This window comes from Mesoplodon mirus (genome assembly GCF_964341445.2).
Source record: "Mesoplodon mirus genome assembly, chromosome: 3".
NCBI classification, from domain to species: Eukaryota; Metazoa; Chordata; class Mammalia; order Artiodactyla; family Ziphiidae; genus Mesoplodon; species Mesoplodon mirus.
The window spans coordinates 4,786,007-4,810,161 of record NC_138978.1 but is presented as its reverse complement, the minus strand read 5'-3'; the positions used below and the strand labels follow the sequence as shown (position 1 = coordinate 4,810,161).

The 24,155-nt window shown below is 42.0% G+C and overlaps 1 protein-coding gene across 1 annotated transcript in view; it reads right to left on the bottom strand.

Annotated features, from left to right (window-relative positions):
• Positions 1-24,155, bottom strand: part of CAMTA1 (calmodulin binding transcription activator 1) — a 916,345-nt gene that overhangs the window by 882,342 nt on the left and 9,848 nt on the right. The window contains 3 exon segments of the mRNA XM_082612607.1: positions 1,033-1,151; positions 6,074-6,143; positions 21,667-21,830. Of these exon segments, the coding sequence (XP_082468733.1) occupies positions 1,033-1,151; positions 6,074-6,143; positions 21,667-21,830 (353 nt within the window).

Here is a 24,155-nt window from a genome sequence, read left to right as displayed (position 1 = left end):
TGAAGAGACTTTCACATAACCTCATAACTCAAAACGAAAGCATTGTAAATCAAGAATTTGAGAAAACAATTTTTTTAAAATAAGGGTAAATAGGCAGCACTATTTTCTTCTTGTATCTTAACAAAACTGAGTGCCCAATACAGGGCAGGGTGTTATATTTATAACTTAACTTGGAAGTATTGATAAATGTTGAACGAGCTACACGAATTGATTGAGACCAACTTTGCAAAACCAATAACCCCAGCCATTTGAATTAAAGGAATAGAATTCCCAGCATGATGGACACAGACCCAATTCTCATCACCACACTAAATGGGTATTACCCTAAATTGAAATAGATTTCAAAATAAAAAAGATGACAAAGCAATCCACCCCTAATATTAAGACTTCCAGATTAAGATTTACCAAAAAAGGAAACATCATCCAACAAAATAAACTCTGATTCACTCTACTTCATCAATCTTCCTTCTAACTGAATGTCAGATCAACAACCTACTATACAGCCTTCACTCTTAATACAAATTCCTATCGTTAAGGTAAACCAGTTAATTCTCCATGCAAACTTTCTTCATCAGAGAGGACAAGAGCTATTTTGCTAATAAGAACCCTGCCCTTCCAAATTCTACAGAAACTTCACATTGTCAAAACACGGCACATTCTGTAGAACACTGGAGCTGTACCCTTATCAATTCATGACAACATAAGAACTAAGGTTTAACTGAGATGCGAACAGAGTCAACCACCAAATGCAACACACCAAAATGCAAGAAAACACAAAGACAGAAACTCATGCTACCTTAGTAAGTCAGCGTGCACATTTGATATTTTTCAACACAAGCCAAGCAGATCAGAGACAGGTCAAAAAACATGTTGGTTTCTGTCAAATCCAAATTAAGTATTCTTCTCATTTACAATTTCCTAGTTCAATATTTTGAATTTAAAGCTAATATAAAGTAGTAGTACTATGCAAAATGACCTAGCGAGTTTGCCCTTAAAAAAGAATTGTACCCCTAAAAATAGAAATTTATCTACCTCATTAGTGTTCCAACGGTGCCTCTCTTTGGGTAAACTTGAACATTTCGGCAGACATTCAAGCAGCTTTTTCGGTAAAAAGATTTTTACATGACTACTATTGCTGTTCCCATGATCATCTATAAAGAAGAAAACAATAAATTCAGAGAAGATCATAGAGAAAGTCTCCTGTTAAGTACACTGGCAAGGTCAGAAACAGCAGCTGAGTTTTAGTCACTGGGAGACCAACAGCATCATTCCTCTTAGTTAACAAAACTCATTTACACACTTATCAGATAGATGGCAGCAGGAATCTGGTCAAGAGGCTCTAAAATAAGATTGAGCTTTTTTGCTCCATGGCGAGCCAATGAACAGGGAAAATACCCCAGCAGCTGCCCATAAACAGAACGTTGCTTTTAAAGGGTCTTTCACCAGGTTTCCATGAAGTACATCAAAACTATAAAATGATTTAAACTCACAACACCTAGAAATCTTCTATTAACAGCTGAAAATGTTTTTAAGGTTTTTAGAAAAGAGGAATTATAATATGACTGCTTACTTTATTGATAAACTAATACTACTTCATCCCCTAGAAAACAAATGAAAACAAATGAGACTTATCCTTTCCAAAGAAAATTACAAATCTTATACATATAAGGAATTTAAACCTCCAGTTAGCTACCGAGGTAATAGAGGCTGGCCTTTCTAGCCTAAATCTAAAAACATACACTTTTAATTAATTTGATTTACATATATATCTATACGATTAATGTATTTCATCAAAACGTAACTCTTCTAAATCAGTGAGGGAAAAGCTCCTTACTTTCAGACTAGATGGTATGTCTATCTGATAATCAGTCACCCTGATACTTTCTGCAAGAGATCATTTCCTTTTTTCATTCACTTATTTATTTACATATCATTTCTTGTTTCATTCCTGTAACAAAGTCCCTTTGCCTGGCTCCTAATTTCTTGCCAGGTTTGACACATTTAGGTCAAAGTTTCAAATTACCCACTCCAATTTTTTTTTAATGCCAAATGGAAGCCCCAACATCCACAGGGTACAATGCATAACTGGGTGCCAAGGAGCAATACATTAAAATACTGAAGACTGAATTCGCTCCAGAAAGTCACAGGTGAAATGACTTACTCTGATATCAGTAAGGTAAGAAAGGACTCCAAGTCAAGAGCCCAGGATTCTGGCCCAGTTCTGCTACTTTCTAATTGTGTGACCTTGGGTAAGTTACTTAATATTTTCAGCTTTCCCAAATCAAGGAGAATGAGATCATCTCTAATTCTCCTCCAGGCATAGATCCCTAGAGAATTTACTGTCACATTCGGTAATTTTAAATGCCTTACAATTAAACAACCTTATATAGGCATACGGGTATTAGTTAAGAATGCTGAAAGTGAAATACAGTAGTATATTTTTCCAGTCATTTACTACAATTTTGTTTAGCATAAACTATTTTTTGAACATGTGAAAAACATAAAAGAATAAAAAACACTTCTACAGTCATAATAAAATCTTCTCCGAACACTTTTCATCTGATTAACCCGTTTCTTCTCAAGGAAAAGATCTTAACAGGGAAATACGGGGTATAGAAATAACATCTAAAAAATTTACTACATCTTCCTATAGGGAAGAACTTGAGAGTTTTAGCATATTAAATCTTTTTTGGTCCATGAACTACACAACCAGTTGAATTATAATGCCTATCCTCTATTTCTATAAGCAGTATAAAAACTTGAAAAACTTAAAAATTGACTGCAAAATTTTAATTTAATAGCAAACTAAAATTAAACTTTTAAAAAACCTTGCTACGAAACCAAAAAAAAAGGGTTTAACTAAAATCAAGTTCATAGAAAGTTCTGTATTAATTACACACTGTAAAACCTTTGTAGTTTTATGTGCTTATGCATGCTCCCTGCACGTCATCCTCCCAAGGGAGGTACCATGGGCCATAAAACTTTAAAGTGCACAATACCAAATCACATGAGCCTTTACCTCCCTTCTCTCTTTCCCTAAAGTGGTTTTACTCTGCTCTTTAAAAATCTCCCCTGATGTGTATAATCTTCAAAGAAGAGGTGAAAAACTTCTAAAATCTATACTCAATTCCGATATCCACCGATTCCAGGGTACCTTCTATGAAAACAGTGCTATGCTAGATACTCCATCAACTGGCTTACTTTGAATAGTATATGACTAGTCATAGCTCTGAAAAAACTATTTACGTATAATTTTGACAATGAATGGAATATGAAACCCCCGCTTCTATTTCTGTCTGTGGTCACAACCTGATGTTAATCATCTGTCCTTTTAGCCTCCTTGAAGAACCCAGCTGTCCTGCGGCATAGGAAGCATATGAGTGAGTGTGTGGGTGTATGTGTGGGGGTGTGGGGGGGTGGGGAGGGAGGGAGAGAGAGAGCGAGTGAGCACTCTCCTCAACAGCACAGCTAACTGCTAGAGAAAAGGCTTCTTTCTATCTTCCACTCTGATACCAAATCAGGCAGCGGTGAATCGGCCCAAAGGCTTTTAAAGAGGAAAAGGAGAATAGCTGTGTGAGCACTGTCTCAATCAAGTTTCTAAATTTAGCACTTTATGGGGATGTGCGGCCATGGGTTCAAAAGGAACAGAAGTATGACAGGCCAACGGGTTCCCCTTAATCAGTTTTTAAACTGTGCTATTTCCAGAATTTTAGGTTCATGCTGTATATAAATTGGATGTTTTTAAGAAACATAACGATGGGTAAATTTTCCCACTGTGCATTATGAAGAGGGCAGTTTTAATACTGGGAAAAGAATATCAGGAATTCAAACAGCCAAAGCGTTAAAACTCGTATTTTCAAATTTCAGTTTTTCTAGTTAAAATGGAATAAAGAGTAACTTTGCTTTCACATTAGAAAAGAACTGCTCACGTGGCTATACTGTATAAAATTGTCTTGTTTAATTAAATGTTGTTTTTTAATCTTTTTGGAGTAACTATAATTGATATCATAATTAGATAACACATGTACCAGTTTTTAAATCCTTGTCTCAGTACAAGGATTCCAACAGTATCTTGAGTTAATGTTAAAAGTAAGTTATACAGTGGTTTCAACTGCATCTCGGTATTTAAATCCAGAGAGTTAAACTCTGACACAGCAAAATGTAAGTGTCAACCAAATACAGTAAAACACTTCACTATCATTATCTAGCAAAATATGTGTGTCTGATACATGACTTCACAAAATAATTTTCTAACCTACTTCACAATAAAAATAACTTGTGAAGCTCTTGAAATTGACAGATGATTTGTTTGGCTGACAGCTATTAATTCCAGAGAATGAACCACCTTTTCCAATCAACCTTCAAATATATTCCAAATAATAACTTTAGAGGCATAGTATAACTCAACTAAAACTTTCTAAAATGTACGAGAATGCTCATTCACTTAGTTAATTAGGCAAAAAGCAGAATTCTTATTTTCATGTTTTAGTTCTAAATCTGAGATTTCACATTACCAAATCCTTCATTTAAATCCAAAGAAATGTATTTGACCTTTTCCTTGGAACACACTGTTGACTTCTACAAGGTAAATCATAACTGTATTAAGTCTAACCTGGAAGTGATGTATCCATTTTATTTTGATTCATAATTAATAAAAATTCAATAATTTTGGTTTTGTGAATAATTACAAACACTGTTATTCAATCAAGTTGATTATGATTAACCTCTCAACCTCTAGAACAAACTGTTCAAAATAAGTTGGTCTAACAGTGTACCAAACTGCTCAATCTTACTGGGAATATATCTGATCAACAACTTGGAGTGGTAAAATTAAAAGGAAGCGCTACAATTTTCTGTTTAGCTCTAATTATTATGTGCTTAGATTTAATTAGTAGGATAGGAACTGATTCAGGAAAACATAAGCGCATATTGTTAAATTCAAGTCAGCACAGTGCTCACACAGCAGCAAACACTGCCATTACTAATCTAAGACCTTCAAATCGCTATCCATCCAAAATAAATATTAATTAAGCACCAACGATGTGCCAAGCCTTGGTATGATTTCTTCTTATTCTTCTCGAAAGAAATTCTCCAAAATGAATTAAACTCAGTTGTAATTATCCACAAGATTTTTTAAAGGTTAAAAAAATAGTAAGTTTTTTTAATAGAAAAGTATAACTAGTTTAGCTATTTCACAACCCCTTTCCTGTTCTTAGAGTGCGTGTGATCATCAAATCTTATCCTTTCTATTTTTAGGTGGCCAGATACCCTCTCCCTGTCAATCATATTACCAAACCTCTGACCCAGGTATAGGTCAACTCAAACTCAGGTTTAATAAACTTCTCACCATTTACCTGAATTTTATATTTTCAATCTAAAAACATGTAGGTGGGGGCAGATAAAGTGGCGAGGCCCAGAAGCCTTGCGATCAACTGCCGTCAATTTGGGTTTGGGGCATCCTCTCCTGCTTCGTCCCATTCAACTTCAATCTGAGCTACATGTGATCAAGTACATTTATTTTCTACTATTTATGAGGGAGCAGACATTTGTGGGACTCCATATCAGGCACCCAGAAAGGATTTTACATTGTACTCCTTCATTTAATCGTCACAATAACCCGTCTGGGCATAATCACCCCCATTTTACAGATGAAGAACCTGAGGTCCAGATTCATTTGCCCAAGATCTACAGCTAGTAAGTGGCTCAAATGGGATTCAGACATGACCTCTGGCTTTCCCCGCAATACCACAAGGCTCCTTCTCTAAGTCACCCAGAATTTGACACTAGAATTAGAGAATCGTTGTATTAATGTACCTAACACTTGCAGAGTGCTCTGAGTTTTCCATGTGATTAAACCCTTTGCCTTTGTAATCCTCACAGAAACTTAACGAGGGGAGTATTATTTTGCTACCCCCAGATGGATTAAGTAACTCATCTAAGATCACACAGCAAGTTAAAGGCAGAACCCAGGCCTTCTCACTCCTCATCACAGGCTTTCCTGCACTACAATGACGGAATTACTCGCACTGCCGAGCCCACCCCTTCCTGTAAGTCAAAAGCTTTCGAGTCCTACCTTCTATAGGAGGCACGGTGTTGAGAACACAGTAGGTGCTAGTTCCGCAGAACACACTTTGGGAAACGCTCTAAGGAAACAGAAAATAAAATGTAAAACTAATCTTTGAAAAAGATAAATACTGGCTCTTCTGTGATATTCCTGCCAAAGATGCAAAACCTGAATCTAATCATGAGGAAACATGGGACAAATCCAAATTGAGGAACATTCCACAAAATGGCCTGTAGTCTTCACAAACGTCAAGGTCATGAAAGTCAGAAAGGACTGAGAACTGTTCTGGATCAAAGGAGGCTGAGGAGACAAGTGCCACCCAGGGTCCCCGCGGGGCCTTTCTCTACAAGGTCGGCACTGGGTCAACTGGCACCACCAGAATAGCTCGGAGGATTCGACGGTAGAGGAGTCTGTGTGTTCATTTCCTGATTTTGGTTCCTGCATTGTGGTGATGGAGGAGAATGTTCTTGTTTGTAGGAAACACGTAATAAAGTACTGACAGTCAAGGGCGATGAAACATACCGGCAACTCACTCTCTCACATAGTTCGTGGGGAAAGAAGTCCGCTGCACTACACCTACAATGTTTCTGTAGGCTAAGAGTGTTTCAAAATGTAAAGTGCACATGTGTGAAAAAAAGATATATGCTGCTGAACCTCTGGTACCTGTGCAGTTGTTTTTTAACAGGGAGCATATGTGCTGTACGTACAGTAAATTGTTACTAAGAAGAACCAATGCCATTTCATTCTGCAGCTCAGTCAACATTCAACAACATCACTACCGCTTCCCAACAGCAAGGCCCATACCTGACTCATTCAAACGGACCTGTGAGTGCCAACTAACGGCACGGCGGGTGGAGTGGGTCAGGGAGATGTTGGAAGACCAGGTCTCTGCTCTCAGGCTGCTTCACATAGATAAAATTAAAGCTTTCATATAAAAACCTACACCATGTTGTACAGCAGAAACTAACACCACATTGTAAAGCAGTTATACTCCAATAAAGATTTAAAAAAAAAAAAACCTACACCACGGTAACTTTTAAAACGGGGGGAGGGAAATTTCTCTGAGTCTTGCCAGCCAATTAGTCTGGGTCCCTTTTTGTTCAGTTGCAATATTAAACAAATTTTTAGATTATTCCTCCAGCACTATAAACCACAGATTTATATACCTAGAAAACCAAAGACAGGGCTTCCCTGGTGGCGCAGTGGTTGAGAGTCCGCTTGCCGATGCAGGGGACACGGGTTCGTGCCCCGGTCCGGGAAGATCCCACGTGCCGCGGAGCGGCTGGGCCCGTGAGCCATGGCCGCTGAGCCTGCGCGTCCGGAGCCTGTGCTCCGCAACGGGAGAGGCCACAGCAGTGAGAGGCCAGCGTACCGCAAAAAAAAAAAAAAAAAAAAGCCAAAAACAGTTCAACAATCACCCTCAACATTTTATGTTTAAAATATTAAAAACTCAGTTCTCTCACTTACTTGCTGTCCTTGGGAAAGTAATTTAACCTCTCTGTATTACCTCATCCAAAAAAGTACAGAGAATTGGATGGGACAATGCACACTGGGCTTTAGATTCAAGAGCACCCCTCGCTATAAAATGCCATTGTTACTGCGGCTAATGAGGACAATCGTTAACAATGTTAACATTTCCTGACAATAAACTGATGGCTGCCTGGATTTCTTGTGCCACAAAGAGTGCTGAAATCTGACGAAGCTTACTCCCGCGAGGTTCCGATCTTCCTCTCCCTTAGAGCCATGGGAAGTGAGTGCTTCACCACAGAACAAGTCTTTCTCCACAATGTGACCCCGAGCTACCAGGCTAACCATCCGTTCCTAATCATTTCTTGTTCCTGGAAAATTCTTGTTCCAGTACTTTTACTGTCCTTCTTCTGCTTGATTTAATCAATAGTGGTGACCACTGATTAGCAATCTGGGCCTGAGGATTCTCCCTGTGAGCTATGGACTGACCTCAGCATTCATGTTCCTTTGGAAAATTCAACATTAGTCTCTCCCCCTGACCGAGTGTGGGATTCCAGACTTCAGGCAACATCTTTGAGAGTCACCAGCAACAGCCTTCTCAGCACAGTAATGCAACATCTCATCTTCATGTGGTTTCCAAACTGAAACTTGAAATTTTACGGTGTTGAAAAGAATGTTTTACGTTCAAGACTTAACATTTTCTGGCTTCCTATTACCAAAAAACAAGATAGCTTAGGTTTACCACTGATCAAGACATCTCACAATGGTCTTCTCAAAAGTTTTAAAAACCACTAATGTACAGTGGAACACATTAGTGAATGACTTCATAAAAAGAACTTTTACACCTGACTTCAAAGTTTGATGACAGGTAAATTAGTGGTAAAATATACCAAATAACAAATCGAAAGAATTAAATGCTAAAAACAACATATGTAACAGAAATATCACGAACAACCAACCATGACTTCTCAACAGCACTAGCGTAATAAATGAAGTCTTTTTTTTTTTAATGAAGTCTTAATAGTTCATTTAACCAGGAAAGAAACTCACTCACATAATTTGAGAGTGAAATCAAATGACATCCTGCCCTAAAAAACACAATGTTCTCAAAGCAAATAAGGCGAAACAAGCAAACTCATATAAGCAATGGCTACCTTGTATGAAGTACCCAGGGGCCAGCCTCTGAGCTAGGTCCTTTCACGGGGCCCCTGAGACCTGTCTCTGAAAGCCAGACTGGCTCTGGAGCGCAGAGAGGAGCACTGGTCTGAGGATCTGGAGCCACGGGGTCCTGAGCCAGGCCCGCCACTGCCTGCTGACAAGGCCGGGGCAGACAGCTGAGCTCTCTGTGCACAGGCAAGGGCGCAGTGGGAAAAGTACAAGCTCTAACGCCAGCTCTGGACTCCAGTCTTCACGCTGCCCTCCCTGGCTGGCTCTCAAGTCTGACTCGGACCTCTCTTCCCTCGGGAGCCTCCCGCTGACTGAGGCGAGCCGCCCAACTGGTGCTGTCTGAACAGCCTGTATTTCCCTCCTGCCGGATGCCTCCATCTTTATCATAACTCCTTCCATGTGTTCTACACACATGAAAGGAGCACCTCACGTGTGCCAGACACCATCCTAGGAGCTGGGACCCCGCAGTGAACAAGACCAACAAAGGTCCCACACTCATGGGGTACATGCCAGTGGGGGAGGCAGGTGGTAAGGGGGATAAATGCTGTGAAGGAAATAAAACGGAGTGATGCTCTATGATGAAAAATCAGGTGGGGAGAGCTCTGTTTCTGAAAGTACACGTGTGGAGCAAAGGGACTACTTGAGCAGAGCATCAGGAAACCCGGATTCTCTCATTAACTAGGTTGAGCGGCTCTCAGCGTGGCTGCACTTCAGTCATCTAGGGAGATTTTTTAAATTCTGATGCCCAGCCTGCAATCCTGACCACTTCAGCCAGAATGTATGGAGATGGGAACCCAGGCATCAGCATTTTTTAAAGGTTCCCAAGTGATCCCAAGGTGTATCCAAGGATGGGAGCCACTGAAACAAACAGCTGTATGACACTGCTAACTCTCTGACTTTGCCAGTTTTCTCGAGAATAAAATCACAGGTTGACCTTGAGCAGCGCAGCCCCAACTTTAACGCACGTGTGGGTCATCTGAGGCTCTTGCAGGTTCTGACTCAGGTCTGAGTGGTGCCTGAGCCTGTGCCTCTGAGACACCCCCATGATTCACGGCCACACCTAGACTATCAGAAACTAGATGATCTAAAAGATCAGGAATTAGATCTAATAAAGATCCAGTCCCAACACTCCTGACTGCACAATTCCATGGATTCCTAACAGACTGAGAAAGTACTTTTGTCTGTTAACACAAACTATAATACAAAACTATACCAGAATATCCAAGCAAGAAAAGCAAAAGAAACTGCAAGGATGGTTACTCAATTAAGTACAGTCCAGTGTCTGCTAGAAGTACCCAAGAGAGGACACAGAAGCTCTTTAAAGTATTCCCTGCCTACAAAAGGTATATCTAATTGGAGACAATACTAAAAAAGAAAGAAAAAAAATGTAATGAAGAAATAATACATGATTTATTAAAGCCTGAAGCGAGGAGATGAGAGCAGTATGGAAACCTAGTAACTATCTGTGTACCAGCACAAACTCCTTGCAGGCATGGAATATGTTTTATCCATTTTTGCCTCCCTTCAGAGAACCTAGGTCAGAGGGCTACACATAGCCACATTCGTTTTATATACTAAAAAAAAAAAAAAAAAAAATATATATATATATATATATAGTTTTGGATGATGAAATAAATAAAACAAAATGCTATATAATGAGAAGTGATTACTGGCTTTTGGACAGAGAAGCTGCATGATGAAAACTGTATTTACAGTTCTTTGAAATAAGGACTGACAATGCTTAAGTCTCCATAGAGTCCCTTTAAAGCTACCTGAGGACCCACATAGCTTATTAAAACAAAGGCAGAGAGATGCCCCATTGAATGCAATAAACCAGCTGTATCAATTAGAAGTGATACATTAAAAAGATTTTTGTCACACAGTTTTAAATTGAGCCTTGAAATTCACTGATCATTACATATAACATGACATATAAATAATCAAAATTAAGGCAGAGTCCGAAATTCTCAGCACCTTTACTAAACTCACCAGTTTTGCCTAGCATTCTAGGCATCGTGCCTAGTTAGGCAGGCTAACTCTTAGAACAAACTGTGTCATGGCTCAAATACCATAAATATTTACTTCTTGCTCGTGTAAAGTCCAAAACAGTAGATCAGGAGGCAGCTCTCCTCCAAGCAGCGGCTCGGGCCCCACATCTCCTTCCATCTCATGGCAGGAGCCTTCCTACGTCACTGGGCTCTTCTGCATCAGCCAGCAGAGGGAAAGACACGGATAACCAAGCCGGACGGTTCTTCGGGCCAGGCCTGGAAGTGGCACACTTCTCAGCTCTCACGCCATTGGCTAGGATATGGCCACAAAGCCACACCTAATTGCAAGGGAGGTTGGGAAATGCAGTCTGGCTACCTGCCCAGGAAGAGGAGATAGGTTTCACGATCAGCTAGCAGCCTCTGCCACAATGTCATCTGTAACTGCTTGTTTTTTTTTTTAATTATAGAAGAGTCATTCCTTTCAGAAATACCTTCTAAACCTACAACCTCCACCTTTAATCCCTAAGGCCATTCAGCATCTAAACCCAATCTAGCAGTTTTTCTACTCTGATAAATATTTTTCTAGCATATTCAAAATAAGACTACATCCAGGGCATCCTTGAAGGGATGTCTGGCTTTTTTGGTACTTAATGTCTGGCACATAACAGAAGCGCAAGTATTCGTTGAATTCATGGATGAATGGCATTCCCAGAAGTTCATGGAAAGGAAAAAGAATGGTCCCGTCTCTTGCCCTGGTGGTGGTAGGATTTACTGAAGACCATCAGTCTTTTTAAGAACCTCTGTCTCCCTCTCCTAAGGCCACCCCGAGTTGCCACCTGTCTTCTGGAACCTGAACAATCAAGCAGTAAGACAAAAGCTACTTTCGACCCAGTAAGAAGAACTAAGGGGGTGAAAATACTCTACCATGTTCACAGACAACAACAGAGCCAAGGCTACCACTGAGAGCCCAGGGCTGCTCAACAAAGAGGAACACAGGGTCTGCCAGAGACCAGGCTCTGGAGGCCTCCATAAAACCGGGCTAAGGACCTCTGAGACTAGAAAGCCAACATGCACCCTCAACACAAACCACAAAAGGTTAGTGGGGGAAAACATGACATGGTACAGTACAAACGTATTTTGTGCTCACGTGTTACCTCTTTTCAAGAAGTTCAAAGTACACCCTAAGTACTACCGTAATAACCCTCACAGTACTCCTATGGGATAGAGACAAAATTAAAGCGTGTACTCACGTTAAAAGGAAAACGTCTGCTAGGTGGCTGGCTTCCTACTACGGGGGCCAGCGCAGTGAGAAAGTGAAGCAGTAACCTCTAAGGTAACTGGGGCACAAGCCATTTTAGGCTCTCAAATTGAGTTCAACACCTAGAATTGAGTTCAAAATCAAACAAGCTGCTAGAACAAACCACAAAACAGTTGAAGAGCTCAGAAGCTAATACAGGCACTAATACTACAATATATCAAGCCTGATTTATGACCTGAGAAATCACATTAATTGATTCACTATTACCAGAGATTCATGTAAAGTGTATTTAAACTGATTTCAGAATGAAAAAAAAAAATTCTTTCTAGGTATGAATTGCAATATCATTAGAATTTTTATAAATTTAATTTGTCTAGGAAGCCAGTATACTCAATACTCTGAAAAAAATCAAAGAGCACTTATTAAATGTCCTCACTTGTATAAATAGATTCTAGTAGAACATATTCAGAAAAAAAAGCACTATATGAAATTGAAAATTACACTGTCTCAGTAGCACTTATCATTACTGATACTGATAACTTGTTTAACTACTCAAAGAGAGACATAAAATATCAACCCAACAGGCTAGGCATTCCATGTGATATTATGTACATATACCAAGCATTTTCACATTTACAATCTTATTCTGGCCCCAGAAGGCAGCAGAGCAGACATGATGTCTGTTCTAGAAAAGGCACAAGGCACAGGCAGAGACACTTGTCAAGGGCCACAGGCTGGAAGGGGACAGAGCAAGAGCCAGGAGCAGGGCTCCCTACATGACTCCTGGGCTGTTCCCACAGAGCACAGGCTGTCCCCCAATAATGCAATAACGCTTCTCCACAAAGAACCAATGCAAAAGTTGGGGCAGAAAATGTTCACAAGTTGCTCTGACAGAAAAGCCAAAGCACACGAGGAACGTGGAAGAATACCTAGTAATCCAAGCTGGGAGTTCAACATCCTAAAGGAAAGGCCAGCAACACAACCGCTACACACACACACGTCTGGATGTTGATCTGGTAGAAAGATTTTCTGTGCTTCTCAAACATTTTTTAGTCCATGAACCACAGACCGCCCATCACCATCACTATTTGCTACAGCCCCAAAACTAAAACCTCATCAAAACCAAAGGGGAGGGGACTTCCCTGGTGGCGCAGCGGTTAAGAATCCGCCTGCCAATGCAGGGGACACGGGTTTGAGCTCTGGTCCGGGAAGATTCCACATGCCGCGGAGCAACTAAGCCCGTGCGCCACAACTACTGAGCCTGTGAGCCACAATTACTGAAGCCCGCGTGCCTAGAGCTCGTGCTCCACAAGAGAAGCCACCGCAATGAGAAGCCCGCGCACCGCAACGAAGAGTAGGCCCCGCTTGCCGCAACTAGAGAAAAGCCCGCGCGCAGCAACGAGGACCCAACATAGCCAAAAATAAATAAATAAATAAAAATTTTAAAAAGAAAAACAAAACCAAAGGGGAAGAGGACACTGTTTCTCACAGCAGAGCAATGAGGTGTCCCCTTGAATGGAACCTGGCCGCGTGGGGCCTCACCTCATCCAAATGCAGCCAGAACTAGGAAGGACGCCAAGACACTCTCAGCAGCCAAAGACATCTGTCCACGCGCAAAAGCTCACACACTTCACTGTGAGAAGGGCTCTCTGATCTATAGTCCTAGCTTGATTACTATTAAACCACGCATAGTTCTAATAAGCTTAATTATCGGGTTGCCAAGCCCAGAGAAGATCAGAAGCAACAAATCAGAAGGGGAAAGGACAGCTAGAGACTGACAGATAAGTAGAAGCAAAAGTGACAAGGGACAGCAAGGACACATTTTTAAAAAACAATAAACTAGATACAAGGACTTGAAAGGTGCAGCAGTTTGGGGTCATTTATCATAAAAGCAAACAGTCTACTGAAAAAGTCCTAAAAATATCACAGCATTAAATAAAGCCCAGTTCAGTAACTTAGGTACAACAAAATGAACCCAAGTTAACAAGTAAAATGTACGCTACAGTCCATGTGCCCTACTGAACATGGGGGAAAAGTAGTAATGCCTTTTGTTTGCAAATCTCTTTACATTCCATAAAATACTTCCATATGAATTACCTGATTTTATCCTTAGCAACATCCTAAGGCAAGCAGGACAGATACCCCCACTGGCCAAGAATTTGCTGATAAATAATTCAATTTTCGCAAAGCAGAGGGTTTATCAATGACAATTACGATACAGTCTGTTAATCCATCTAATAGGAGAGAGCACTTCAAGAGGCACCTATGCCTCTCATCAGGGATGAAGGGAGACGGCAGGGAAGGCTTCCTCAGAAGGGTCCCCAATGCGACGTACCTGAACCCTCCTCACACCTGGAACTTCAACTCCAAAACTTCCCATCCTGCCCTACAGGGCATCTTCCCGAAGAACTGCCCTATGCCCGCTAGGGCCATCATCCCTCCCTACTGGAACTCCAAGGTGGACTGCCCATGAACCTCACCCCCTGAAGTTAGCACACACTCTTGTATAACCTCCTCCCCTTGAGTGTGCACTGGACCTAGTGACTTGCTTCTGACAACAGAATGTGGCACTGGGACATCACTTCCATGAATAGGCAACGTGCATCGTGCCTCCTGTCTTGCTAGCAGACTCTCCTTTGCTGGTTCTGATGAAGCAAGCTACCGTGCTGGCTCTGCCCATGAAGGAACCATGTGAGCTTAGAAGAGTACCCTTCCCCAGTCGGGCCTTCAAATGAGCCCTTGACTGCAGGCTTGGGAGGCCATGAAGCAGCAGGTCCAGCAAAGCCCTGCCTGAACTCCGGACCCACAGAACCAGGTAATAAATGTGTCTTTTTCTAAACCACTAAGTTTGTGGTAATTTGTTACAGCAGCAAAGATAACTAATACACTGATCAGGGCCCAGTGATTTCTTTTCTCACCTTGGACTTGATCAATCATTTCACTATCATTTTACCAGCACTCTGCATTTACCACCAAAACCCTTGAAAGAATTGTCTACTCTCTCACTACCTCTTTCTCATCCTCTCAACTCACTATCAAATTGACAAAATCAGTACCTTTTTCTTAGTCTTCATTCTACTCAACCTCTCGGCATTACAACTGATAACCTCCTTACAACCCTTTGCACTTAAGCGTCCCTGACTTTATGTTCTTGTTCTACCACACCTCTCTGACCATTCTTCCTCAGTCTCCTCTGGTCCTCTCCCCTCTGGTGTCACTTAAATGGAAGCATTCACCACATTTCTGCCCACAAGTCCCTTCTCTTTTCCCATGACAATTTCACCCACTACTATGAATTCTACTCCTAATTCACCTGAACTGATTCATTCTTTCAGCCAACAGGCACTGTTCTGGGCACAGAGCTCTATAATAGCAACAAGCAAGACAATCAAGGTTCTACATTCATGAAACATACATACTCTGCCGGAGGCTCTATTTGCCCCTCCAGGTCTACTCACCACCCTTCTCCACCCTGCCCTGTGCCAGGGAGGCTGACCTCCATGGACTCCATCACCAGGGCTCCCTCGCCCTCTGAAAGTTCAATGAAGAGAAGAAACAGGGTGATATGAATGACTCCCTAATCTCTGATCCACATTCCCAATGTCATATTGTACGCACACATGCTAACGCTACCCCAGTTACACCTAAAACAGAACCGATAACATTTGCATCCAGTCTCCCCAAAACGTATCCCTCCTTATTCCTCCCTCCCTCAGTTAATGGCCTCACTAACACCAGCTGTTGAGGTTCACAAGCTAAAGTCACCTCCAACTCTCCTCATCCCTCGAGGCCCGTGGTCAGTCAAGCACAAACCTGTGCCTCTCTCACACATGCACACACGGCTCAGTCGCACCAGCTCCTTGTTCCAACCCACGGCTACAGACGTTCCTGCCAGGAGCTACTGTCTCCCAACTCCAGTCCTTCCTCTTCGCTCGTTCATTCATTCAACCAACAAACATTTACTAAGCCCGCCCCAGGTGCCAGGTATTCAAGCCTGTGACCACTGAAGATGTAAATCTAACTGAAGGAGAAAGAGAAGTAAACAAGCAAGTTCAACACAAGTAAAAGAGCTAGGACCAGGAAAACCAAAAAGTACTACGGGTGCACCAGGGAAGGGCACACAACCCAATCCGAAAAGAGGCAAGGTCAAGAAGGCTTACTCCGAAAAGTGTTATTTAAGCAGAAACCCAGAGGACAAAGAGAGGCAGCGAAACAGAGCATATGTGTAAGTATGTGTGTATTTGTTTTAGAGGAAAGTGCACCTTCTAAGCCAAGGCAAAGACAATGCGCAAGGCCTAAAACCAAGAGAAAGCCTGGTGCCCTGAGACAGCCAGAATCTAAAAAAATTCACCACAGCTGGAGAGTGGCGAGGACGCTGGAGCAGTAAGCAGGCGGTCCTTATTAGCACCTTCAAGCAGAACTGACTAACCAATCGATCCCACTCCTCCGCTAAAAAAACAAACAAACAAACAAACAACCCTAAAGCCTCTCCCAAAGCAGAGAGAGTAAACGCCAGGCTCCTCAGTCTGACTTTCCAAGCTCTGACAACCTGGCCCCCACCTACTTTGCCAGGCTCATCTACCCACATGCACCAGGAACCCCAGCCTCCCCGGTACTCCTGGCTCTGTGCCTTTGCTCCATTTCCTCCGCTTGGAATTTCTCGTCAAACCATCATGTTTGCCTGTCAATAATGCCAGGTCAAATTCTACCTCCTTCCAGAAGTCTTCCCAGTTCATTCCAGCACATGATTACACCATTCACTATGACCTGCCTTGACTCAGTTACATCCATATCTGCTCCCCTGCAGGCTAGAAGCTTCTGGAGTATTATGAACAGAAGTGAATCCTAATTTCTAAGACTAGGAAAAATGTTCAGAAAAATACTCAATTTGTCAGCATTGCACTTTTAAGTAAACAACCAAAGAGGGTCATGAAAAAATAATTATTTTTGAATTATATAAATACAATCAATCAAAAGCCTATATTTCTGTATGTTTTCAGTAAGTATCTCTAAGTAAAAATGGCTACACACTGCCTCATAAGATTAAAAAACAGTAAGTAGATAAGCTCAGAAAGGCTGTTACTTGCTCAAAGTCACAAGGCACTTAAGGGGTAAAGACCAGAGTCAAGGCTTCAGGAACTCCTCAAAAGCTACGAACAGCCAGATATAACCACAGTATGCCCATGTATCTCCCTAACCAGCCATCCGATTACCTAAAACTTCCTTCCTTCACTCTTCCCTCAATTAATTCCCATTTTCCTTCCGAGTTCAGCTCAAGAAGCTCCTCCAAGCTTTCAGGTGAGCCAATCCCTTTCTGATGCACTACACTCGCCTGCATAGCATGGACGTGATACAGCACTAGGAAGGCAAGTGCAGTGTATCAGTTGTACTCACACGTGGCACCTTGATTAACGCTGGTTTCCCTGTCAGCTGCGTGAGGACAGGGACCATGACTGTCCTCCTCTGGGCCTGGCACTTTATTATTATGTGTTGAGTAAACGAACTGCCTTAAGAGTATAACAGTAACGGATAGTCACATGGCCTCCACAGGACTACAAGGTCCTAAAATAATTTCTGACACCTCCAATAATAATGACAATTACATAAAATTTAATGTCACATTATTGTAATATATTCTAGCTCTTTTATAATTAAATATTCATGAATGCAATCTGTTAATTCTCTATTAATCAGAATGAGTGTTAACCAGAATACCACATTTTTTCTAAACACGCAAGGCATCAGCAAACTTTCACATCAAAAGAACCCACACCACAAGAAGTCGACCTATACAGGCTATATGAGTAGCTATTTGCTCTCTTGGAACCTGAAAAGTCCAATTCCAGCCTCATAGGGAATTAGGTTTTTCAACAACACAGCCTACTATATTAATAAGTTTAAACAACAATTTTTTTAAGGCAAGATGCTTGGGTGCTTGAGTTAGGCAGGACTAGTTCCCAAACAGCAGATCCATAAAAAGGATTTAAACTCCCCAGATTGATCCACCCATTTAATATATAATCCCTATCAATATCAAAACAGCCTTTTTTGTAGAAATTGACAAGCTGATCTGGATATTCATATGGAAAATCAAGGAACCCAGAATATTCAGAACAATCTTGAAAAAGAAGAACGGTTGGGGGACAGACACTTCCCAATTTCAAAACTTAACTACAAAGCTACAGTAATCAAGACAGTGTGGTACTGGCATAAGGATAGACATGCAGATCAATGGATTAGAACTGAGACTCCAAAACAAAGCCCACACACTTATGGCCAACTGATTTTTTGGCTAGGGTGCCAAGATACTTCAGTGGGAAAAGAATGGTCTTTTCAACAAATGGTACTGGGACAACTGGATATCCACATGCAAAAAAGGATGAAGCTGGAGGCCTACCTACCTCACAACATACAAAAACCCAAAATGAATCCGAGGCCTAAATGTAAAAGCTAAAACTATTAAACTCTGACAAGAAAACATAGGTGTAAATCTTCATGACCTTGGATTAGGCAATGGTTTCTTAATTATGAGAGCAAAAGCATAAGCAACAGAAGAAAAAACAGATAAACTGAACTCAATCAAAATTTAAAACTTTTGTGCTTCAAAGGAAACCAGCAAGAAAGTGAAAAGACAATCCACAGAATGGGAGAAAATATGTGCAAATCATACATCTGATGAGGGACTGATATCCAGAATATCTCAAAAATGCCTACAACTCAAAAGCAAAAAACCAAACAACTCCATTCAAAAATGGGCCAAGGCCTTGAATACACATTCCTTCAAAGGAGACACACTAATGGCCAATAAGCACAGGAAGAGATGCTCAACATCATTAGCCTTTAGAAAATGCAAATCAAAACCACAATAAGATACCACTTCACATCCACTAGAATGGCTGTAATCAAAAAGACAGATAACAACAAGTGCCAGCAAGGATGTGGAGAAATTGGAACCTTCAAACATCACTGGCGGGAATGTAACATGATGCAGCCACTTTAGAAAGCAGTCGGGCAGTTCCTCAAAAGTTAATCACAGAGTCACCATATGACCTAGCAATTCCACTCCTAGGTGGACACCGGACAGAACTGAAAACACATGTCCATGCAAAAACATGTACACAAATGTTCATAGCAGCATTATTCATAGTAGCCAAAGAGTGGAAATAACTCAAATGTCCATCAACTGGTGGACAGATAAATAAAATGCCGTATATCTATATAATAGATGATCATTCCACCATAAAGAAATGAAGTTCTGATATACAGTATAACGTGGATGAAAACATTATGCTAAGGGAAAGAAGCCAGTCACAAAAGGCCACATATTGTAGGATTCCATCTATATGAAATGTCCAGAATTGGCAAATCCATAAAGACAGAGAGTGGACTTCTAATTGCCTAGAGCAGAGGAGAGGGAGGAAAGGAGAGTGCCTACTCACGGGTAGAGGTTTCTTTTTGGAGTGATGAAGATGTGCTAGAATTAGATAGTGGTGATAGTTACACAACTGTGTAAATATACTAAAAACCACTTAATTGTATATTTTAAAAGGGTGAATTTTATGTTATATGAATTATACCTCAATAAAGCTGTTATTAAAAAGGAATCAAATCCCTTTATGTATCTTTAAAACATTATATACTTTCCTCTTTTGTTAAGCATAGCATACTTAGTATTGCTTCTGTGAATACACTCAAGGTCATCACTATGAAACATCAATTGCTAAGCAGCTGTATATTCACAGACTTCAGTGGTGTGCTGGCTACTAGCCCTTTTACATAGACCTCCAAACCACTGCTTTCAGCCTTCTACCTGTTTACTACAATTTTACTTCCTCCTTCTACCATGAGAAATCAAGAAAAACCTGAGATTAGATGCAGGAAGGATACGAAGGAAAAGCCAAACAAGTATGCATACAGGTAGCCACATGTGCTTAAGACAGAGGCTGTTCCGTTTCCACCCTCCAGACCCCCTCTTCAGAGGCAACGTCTCCAACCGTCCAGGTTTAGTGGTCCACAAGAAGGGGAAAGGCAAGGGAGCCCACCCAAGCATCTCAACCGTGGGACACCTCAGAAGACACTGGCATCCCTCAAGCTGCCTGGTTCTCCCTGAGAACCACCAGGGCAATGGCTGCCAGACCACCAGGTTCCCACGTGTCCCAGCTGCTTCACCACCACTCCAAGCACGAGCCCTGGGACAGCAGCCACACCCACTGCTGACTTGCTCCACACACAAGAGGGCTGGCTGGCTGAGGATGCTCCGCCTCAAAGCTGTAGCCACAGGGAACATTTTCTCTGCAAAAAGTTTACTCGCTATAGCGAGTGGACATGAGAAATCCATTTTGGAGTCAATATTCTTTCTTTTACACTGTTTGATGGAGACAGAGGTCAAGGCGTCAGGACCCCCTGCTACAGTCCCCTTCTCCCACAATCCACCTTAAGCCCCTCTAAGTGATCAGCAGGCCAGCAACCCAAACCAGCTCCCTCTCAGCGTGCACGGGACCGGGGTGAACGCCCAGCCGTGGAAACAAAGCAAGTGGTTGAGAGGAATCAGTCCAACCCTCAGTCTGGAGTATTTTAAACACATGCCATAGAGACTGGAGTCAGATGACGGTGAGCCCTGGAACCAGAGTCAGGATGCGCAGAAGCCATGACCGGGACCCCTGCCCACTGCATGCAAACTACGGTGAGGCAAGGAGGCTGCACGCGAGTGAGAAGCCTTGTGTGCAAGGAGGAACGGGGAGCAGCAGAGAGGGGGGCCGGCAGAGCCATGACCCCCGCTCAGCCCCAGGGGCTCCAGAGGAAAAGGCCACTCCAGGCTCTCCGGGTGCAGTTCCCAGACTGTCCAGTTCACTGCAGTCTCCCATCCTGGGAGGCTGAGATGGCCTCTGCTCTTCTTACACAAAAACCACCTTCACTTAACCTAAGTGGCTTGTGTTCCCTGCAAGAAAAACAGCTCCAGCTAAAGGAGGGCCAGCTTCCCCTCTCTGACGTCAAGTGTCCTAGTGTCCACTTTCTATATAAATGAACCTCAGAGCCATCTGATGTTCGGTGTGTGCGTGTGTGTGTGTGTGTGTGTGCGCGCACACGCGCGCGCACATGCAGGGGTCAGCGGGGTGGGGGGGGGATCTTGATGATTTAAGGCACAACCTGCCAACTTAGTGTAATGAAAATATTGCCACACGTTTACTTTTAGCTCCGTATAGCTACTTTTGTCATTGGGTTTTAAATCCATTGGGTTTTTTTTTTTTAATTGTGGAAAAATACACATAACCTAAAATGTACCACTTTAACCTTTTCTGAGTGTACAACTCAGTGGCATTAAGGACATTCATGCCGTTGTGCACCATCACTGCTCACCACTGTTTATCTTTACAAGCGCTCTGAAAACCATGACTTTTTCATTCTTTTGTATTAAACAGCACCATCACTGCTCACCACTGTTTATCTTTACAAGCGCTCTGAAAACCATGACTTTTTCATTCTTTTGTATTAAACAGGGATTTCCGTCTAGGCTCTGTCATCAAGCGACAAGGTGGTGCTGGAGGCGCTGGAGGGAGACGGCAGAGAACACCCGCAACCACCTGGAGCAGCCCCAGGGTGGCTAAGTCCATCCTCGGCTCCTCCAGCCCCGGCCACAGAAGCTGGAGCCTAAAAATACCGGCAGAGGACACACACCGGCTGTCAAGGAGATCCAGCCCAGTTAGAAAGGCTGCCACTATCACCTGATTTGCATCAGAAGACACCCATACGGGCAGCAATGGGTCATCTGGAGAATCATCAGATTCAGTGGAAAAAGACTGATGGTCCTCGCCTCCCAGAGTGCCTGGAATAAATCTCTGGGCCTTGAACTCGGTCAAGTAATCCATGATCAATTTCTGGAGGACCCCTAGGAAGAAAAACAAGTACTTCAAAAATGTTGAGTACCCACTCGCCACCTTCCGCTTATTATAGCTCTCTTTGTAAGCACAACAGCCTGTTACGGATAAAATTAAATGAGGAAGAGACCTCCATCAGAAGCTTTGTCAAAGCAAATGATTCAGCCAGCATGTTTCATAATGGCAGAGACAGAAAGGATAAGGCAGAGAATGTTGCCAAGAACACCGGGAACTTTAACTTGACCCTCAGTATCTTTAAATATGAAAGAAACTTTCAAAAACTAAATTATATTCAAGGTATCTCCAAACGCCAGGCCTGGAGCGGCCCAGGGAGTATGCCCAAGTGAAGATGCTGTATGATCAATTACAGTGGACTCAGCGAAACTCCCCAATCCACAAGAGTTTCTTAGTAGGAAGAGTCTAGCAATCGATACATCCTAATAACAGTTATACTAATCAACTCCAGGAAATAAAGCTAAATGAATATAAATAATACTACCTTAAACATAAAATGTCTGAGGTTAGCAGACACTTTTGCATCTGTAATCGTGTATTATTTAAGTCTGTTTTTCCAACACTATAAACTCTCATCCATATTAGAATAAAGACCTGAAATGTGTCATAGGGAATAACTAAGCAGAATGAACAGTTTTGTGCTGTGCATCTTTAACAACTTTAACAATTTCTTTTGCAATTTTTAACTCGCAACGTGTTAGGCCTAAAAAATTAAGCCTTCTCCGTATACCAGAAAGGAGGCACCTCGGTGACTATAGTTCAAATTCCTCGTACACAGCCGGCCTGACCTGGAGCAAGTACCTCAAAAGGAAAAGAGAGAGTTACACAGAATAAGACAGCTGCACACCAGCACAGCAAGCCATGAAGCGAAATCCCACACATGCAACTTCATTTTCTTAGCATCATAAGTCAGATTGGGAAGGAGCTTTAGAGGCTGTCACTAGGACTACCCTCTACCCAACACGTGAATCCCCTTAAAATTATAACCGACTAACTCATTATACTAGAGCAGAAGCCTAGGAAAAGCAAGAGGAGATGCGGAGCCAGAATCAAGAGCGACGAGGTAGGATGTGGTAAGGAAGAGAAGGCTGCAGAGGCCAGGGAGAGAGGCTTCTAGCATCCGGCCTACAGAAGTGGCAGCAAGCACAGCAGAAAATACACCTCTAGCCGGGGCCCTCGTTCCCGTTCGCCAGTGCTCCTGGCTACTGAAAGAGAAGAGTACGAGCTGGGAACCACAGTGGACTTGTTCTCAAAGCCATACAGGAAACCTAAGCCTTTGTGGCCAGAGGACTCATCTAGCACTGTTTGGTCCGGGGTAAGACAAAAATGATATTGCTGGCACTACAGCCAGGCTGCCCAACATTTTGAAATCTGATATCAAAACCCGTAACTTTTCATATATCCTACAGCAGCACACAGTAGAACACCGTTTTGAAAATGACTGAGTGTTTACGGAAACCCTCTACCATTAAAGATTCCTTTCTTCAATAGTATTTACAATTAGATTCCTTCCTGGAGATTGTATTTAAATAATTTTAAAATGATTTAGTTCTTAGAGAAAATAATAAATGTCATTTAAGTCAGCTTCAAATGCTTATGCGTGTCTACTTGCTCTCCTTTTTTTTCTCAGAGCATCTACTTAAAGGAGAAAGCTAAATAACAGACCACAAATCTCTGTTCCCCACCAGAAACCTTGGCTCAACCTAAAGGAACACCAAGCTCTCATTTCATTTAAGGCCGGGAGAAGACAATATCTCTGAGTTGTCAGGAGGTTTAAAAAGTCATCTCAGGAGTAACACTGGGTATCAATCAAAATGGTTGCAATTCGAATCATCTCTAACCATAAATTGTAACTGGGCCGAAATGATTTTTAAATATAACACATTTTACTTCTAGATGTTTCTTGGCAATTAAATAACTGGAAAGTCAACAAACCCCCAAGAAACCAGAGAAAATGAACTTTTTTTTAAAGCTCACCATTCGTCAACTACAGGAGGCCCGAAAGATGCCAGACGCCAGAGGCTCAGCCTCCAACGCGGCCCTGCAGAGGCAAACTCCAAACAAGATTTCTTCAAGAACGGCTCTCACGCAGCACTGAATTACAAGCAGTGACCTCCCTGGAGGAGAAGCTAGAGTCAACAGCTACAGGAGTATGTGATCTAGGAAGATAAAACCCAACTCCGACACAAGAGCTGCCATGCCAGTTACATAATTATAATCACAACATACTGAAACTCTAAGTATCAAACAATAGTTATTTAAAATATTTCAAGAGCAAGAGAATCGCTCCCCCCTCAAAAAAAATCCAAATGTATTCCAAA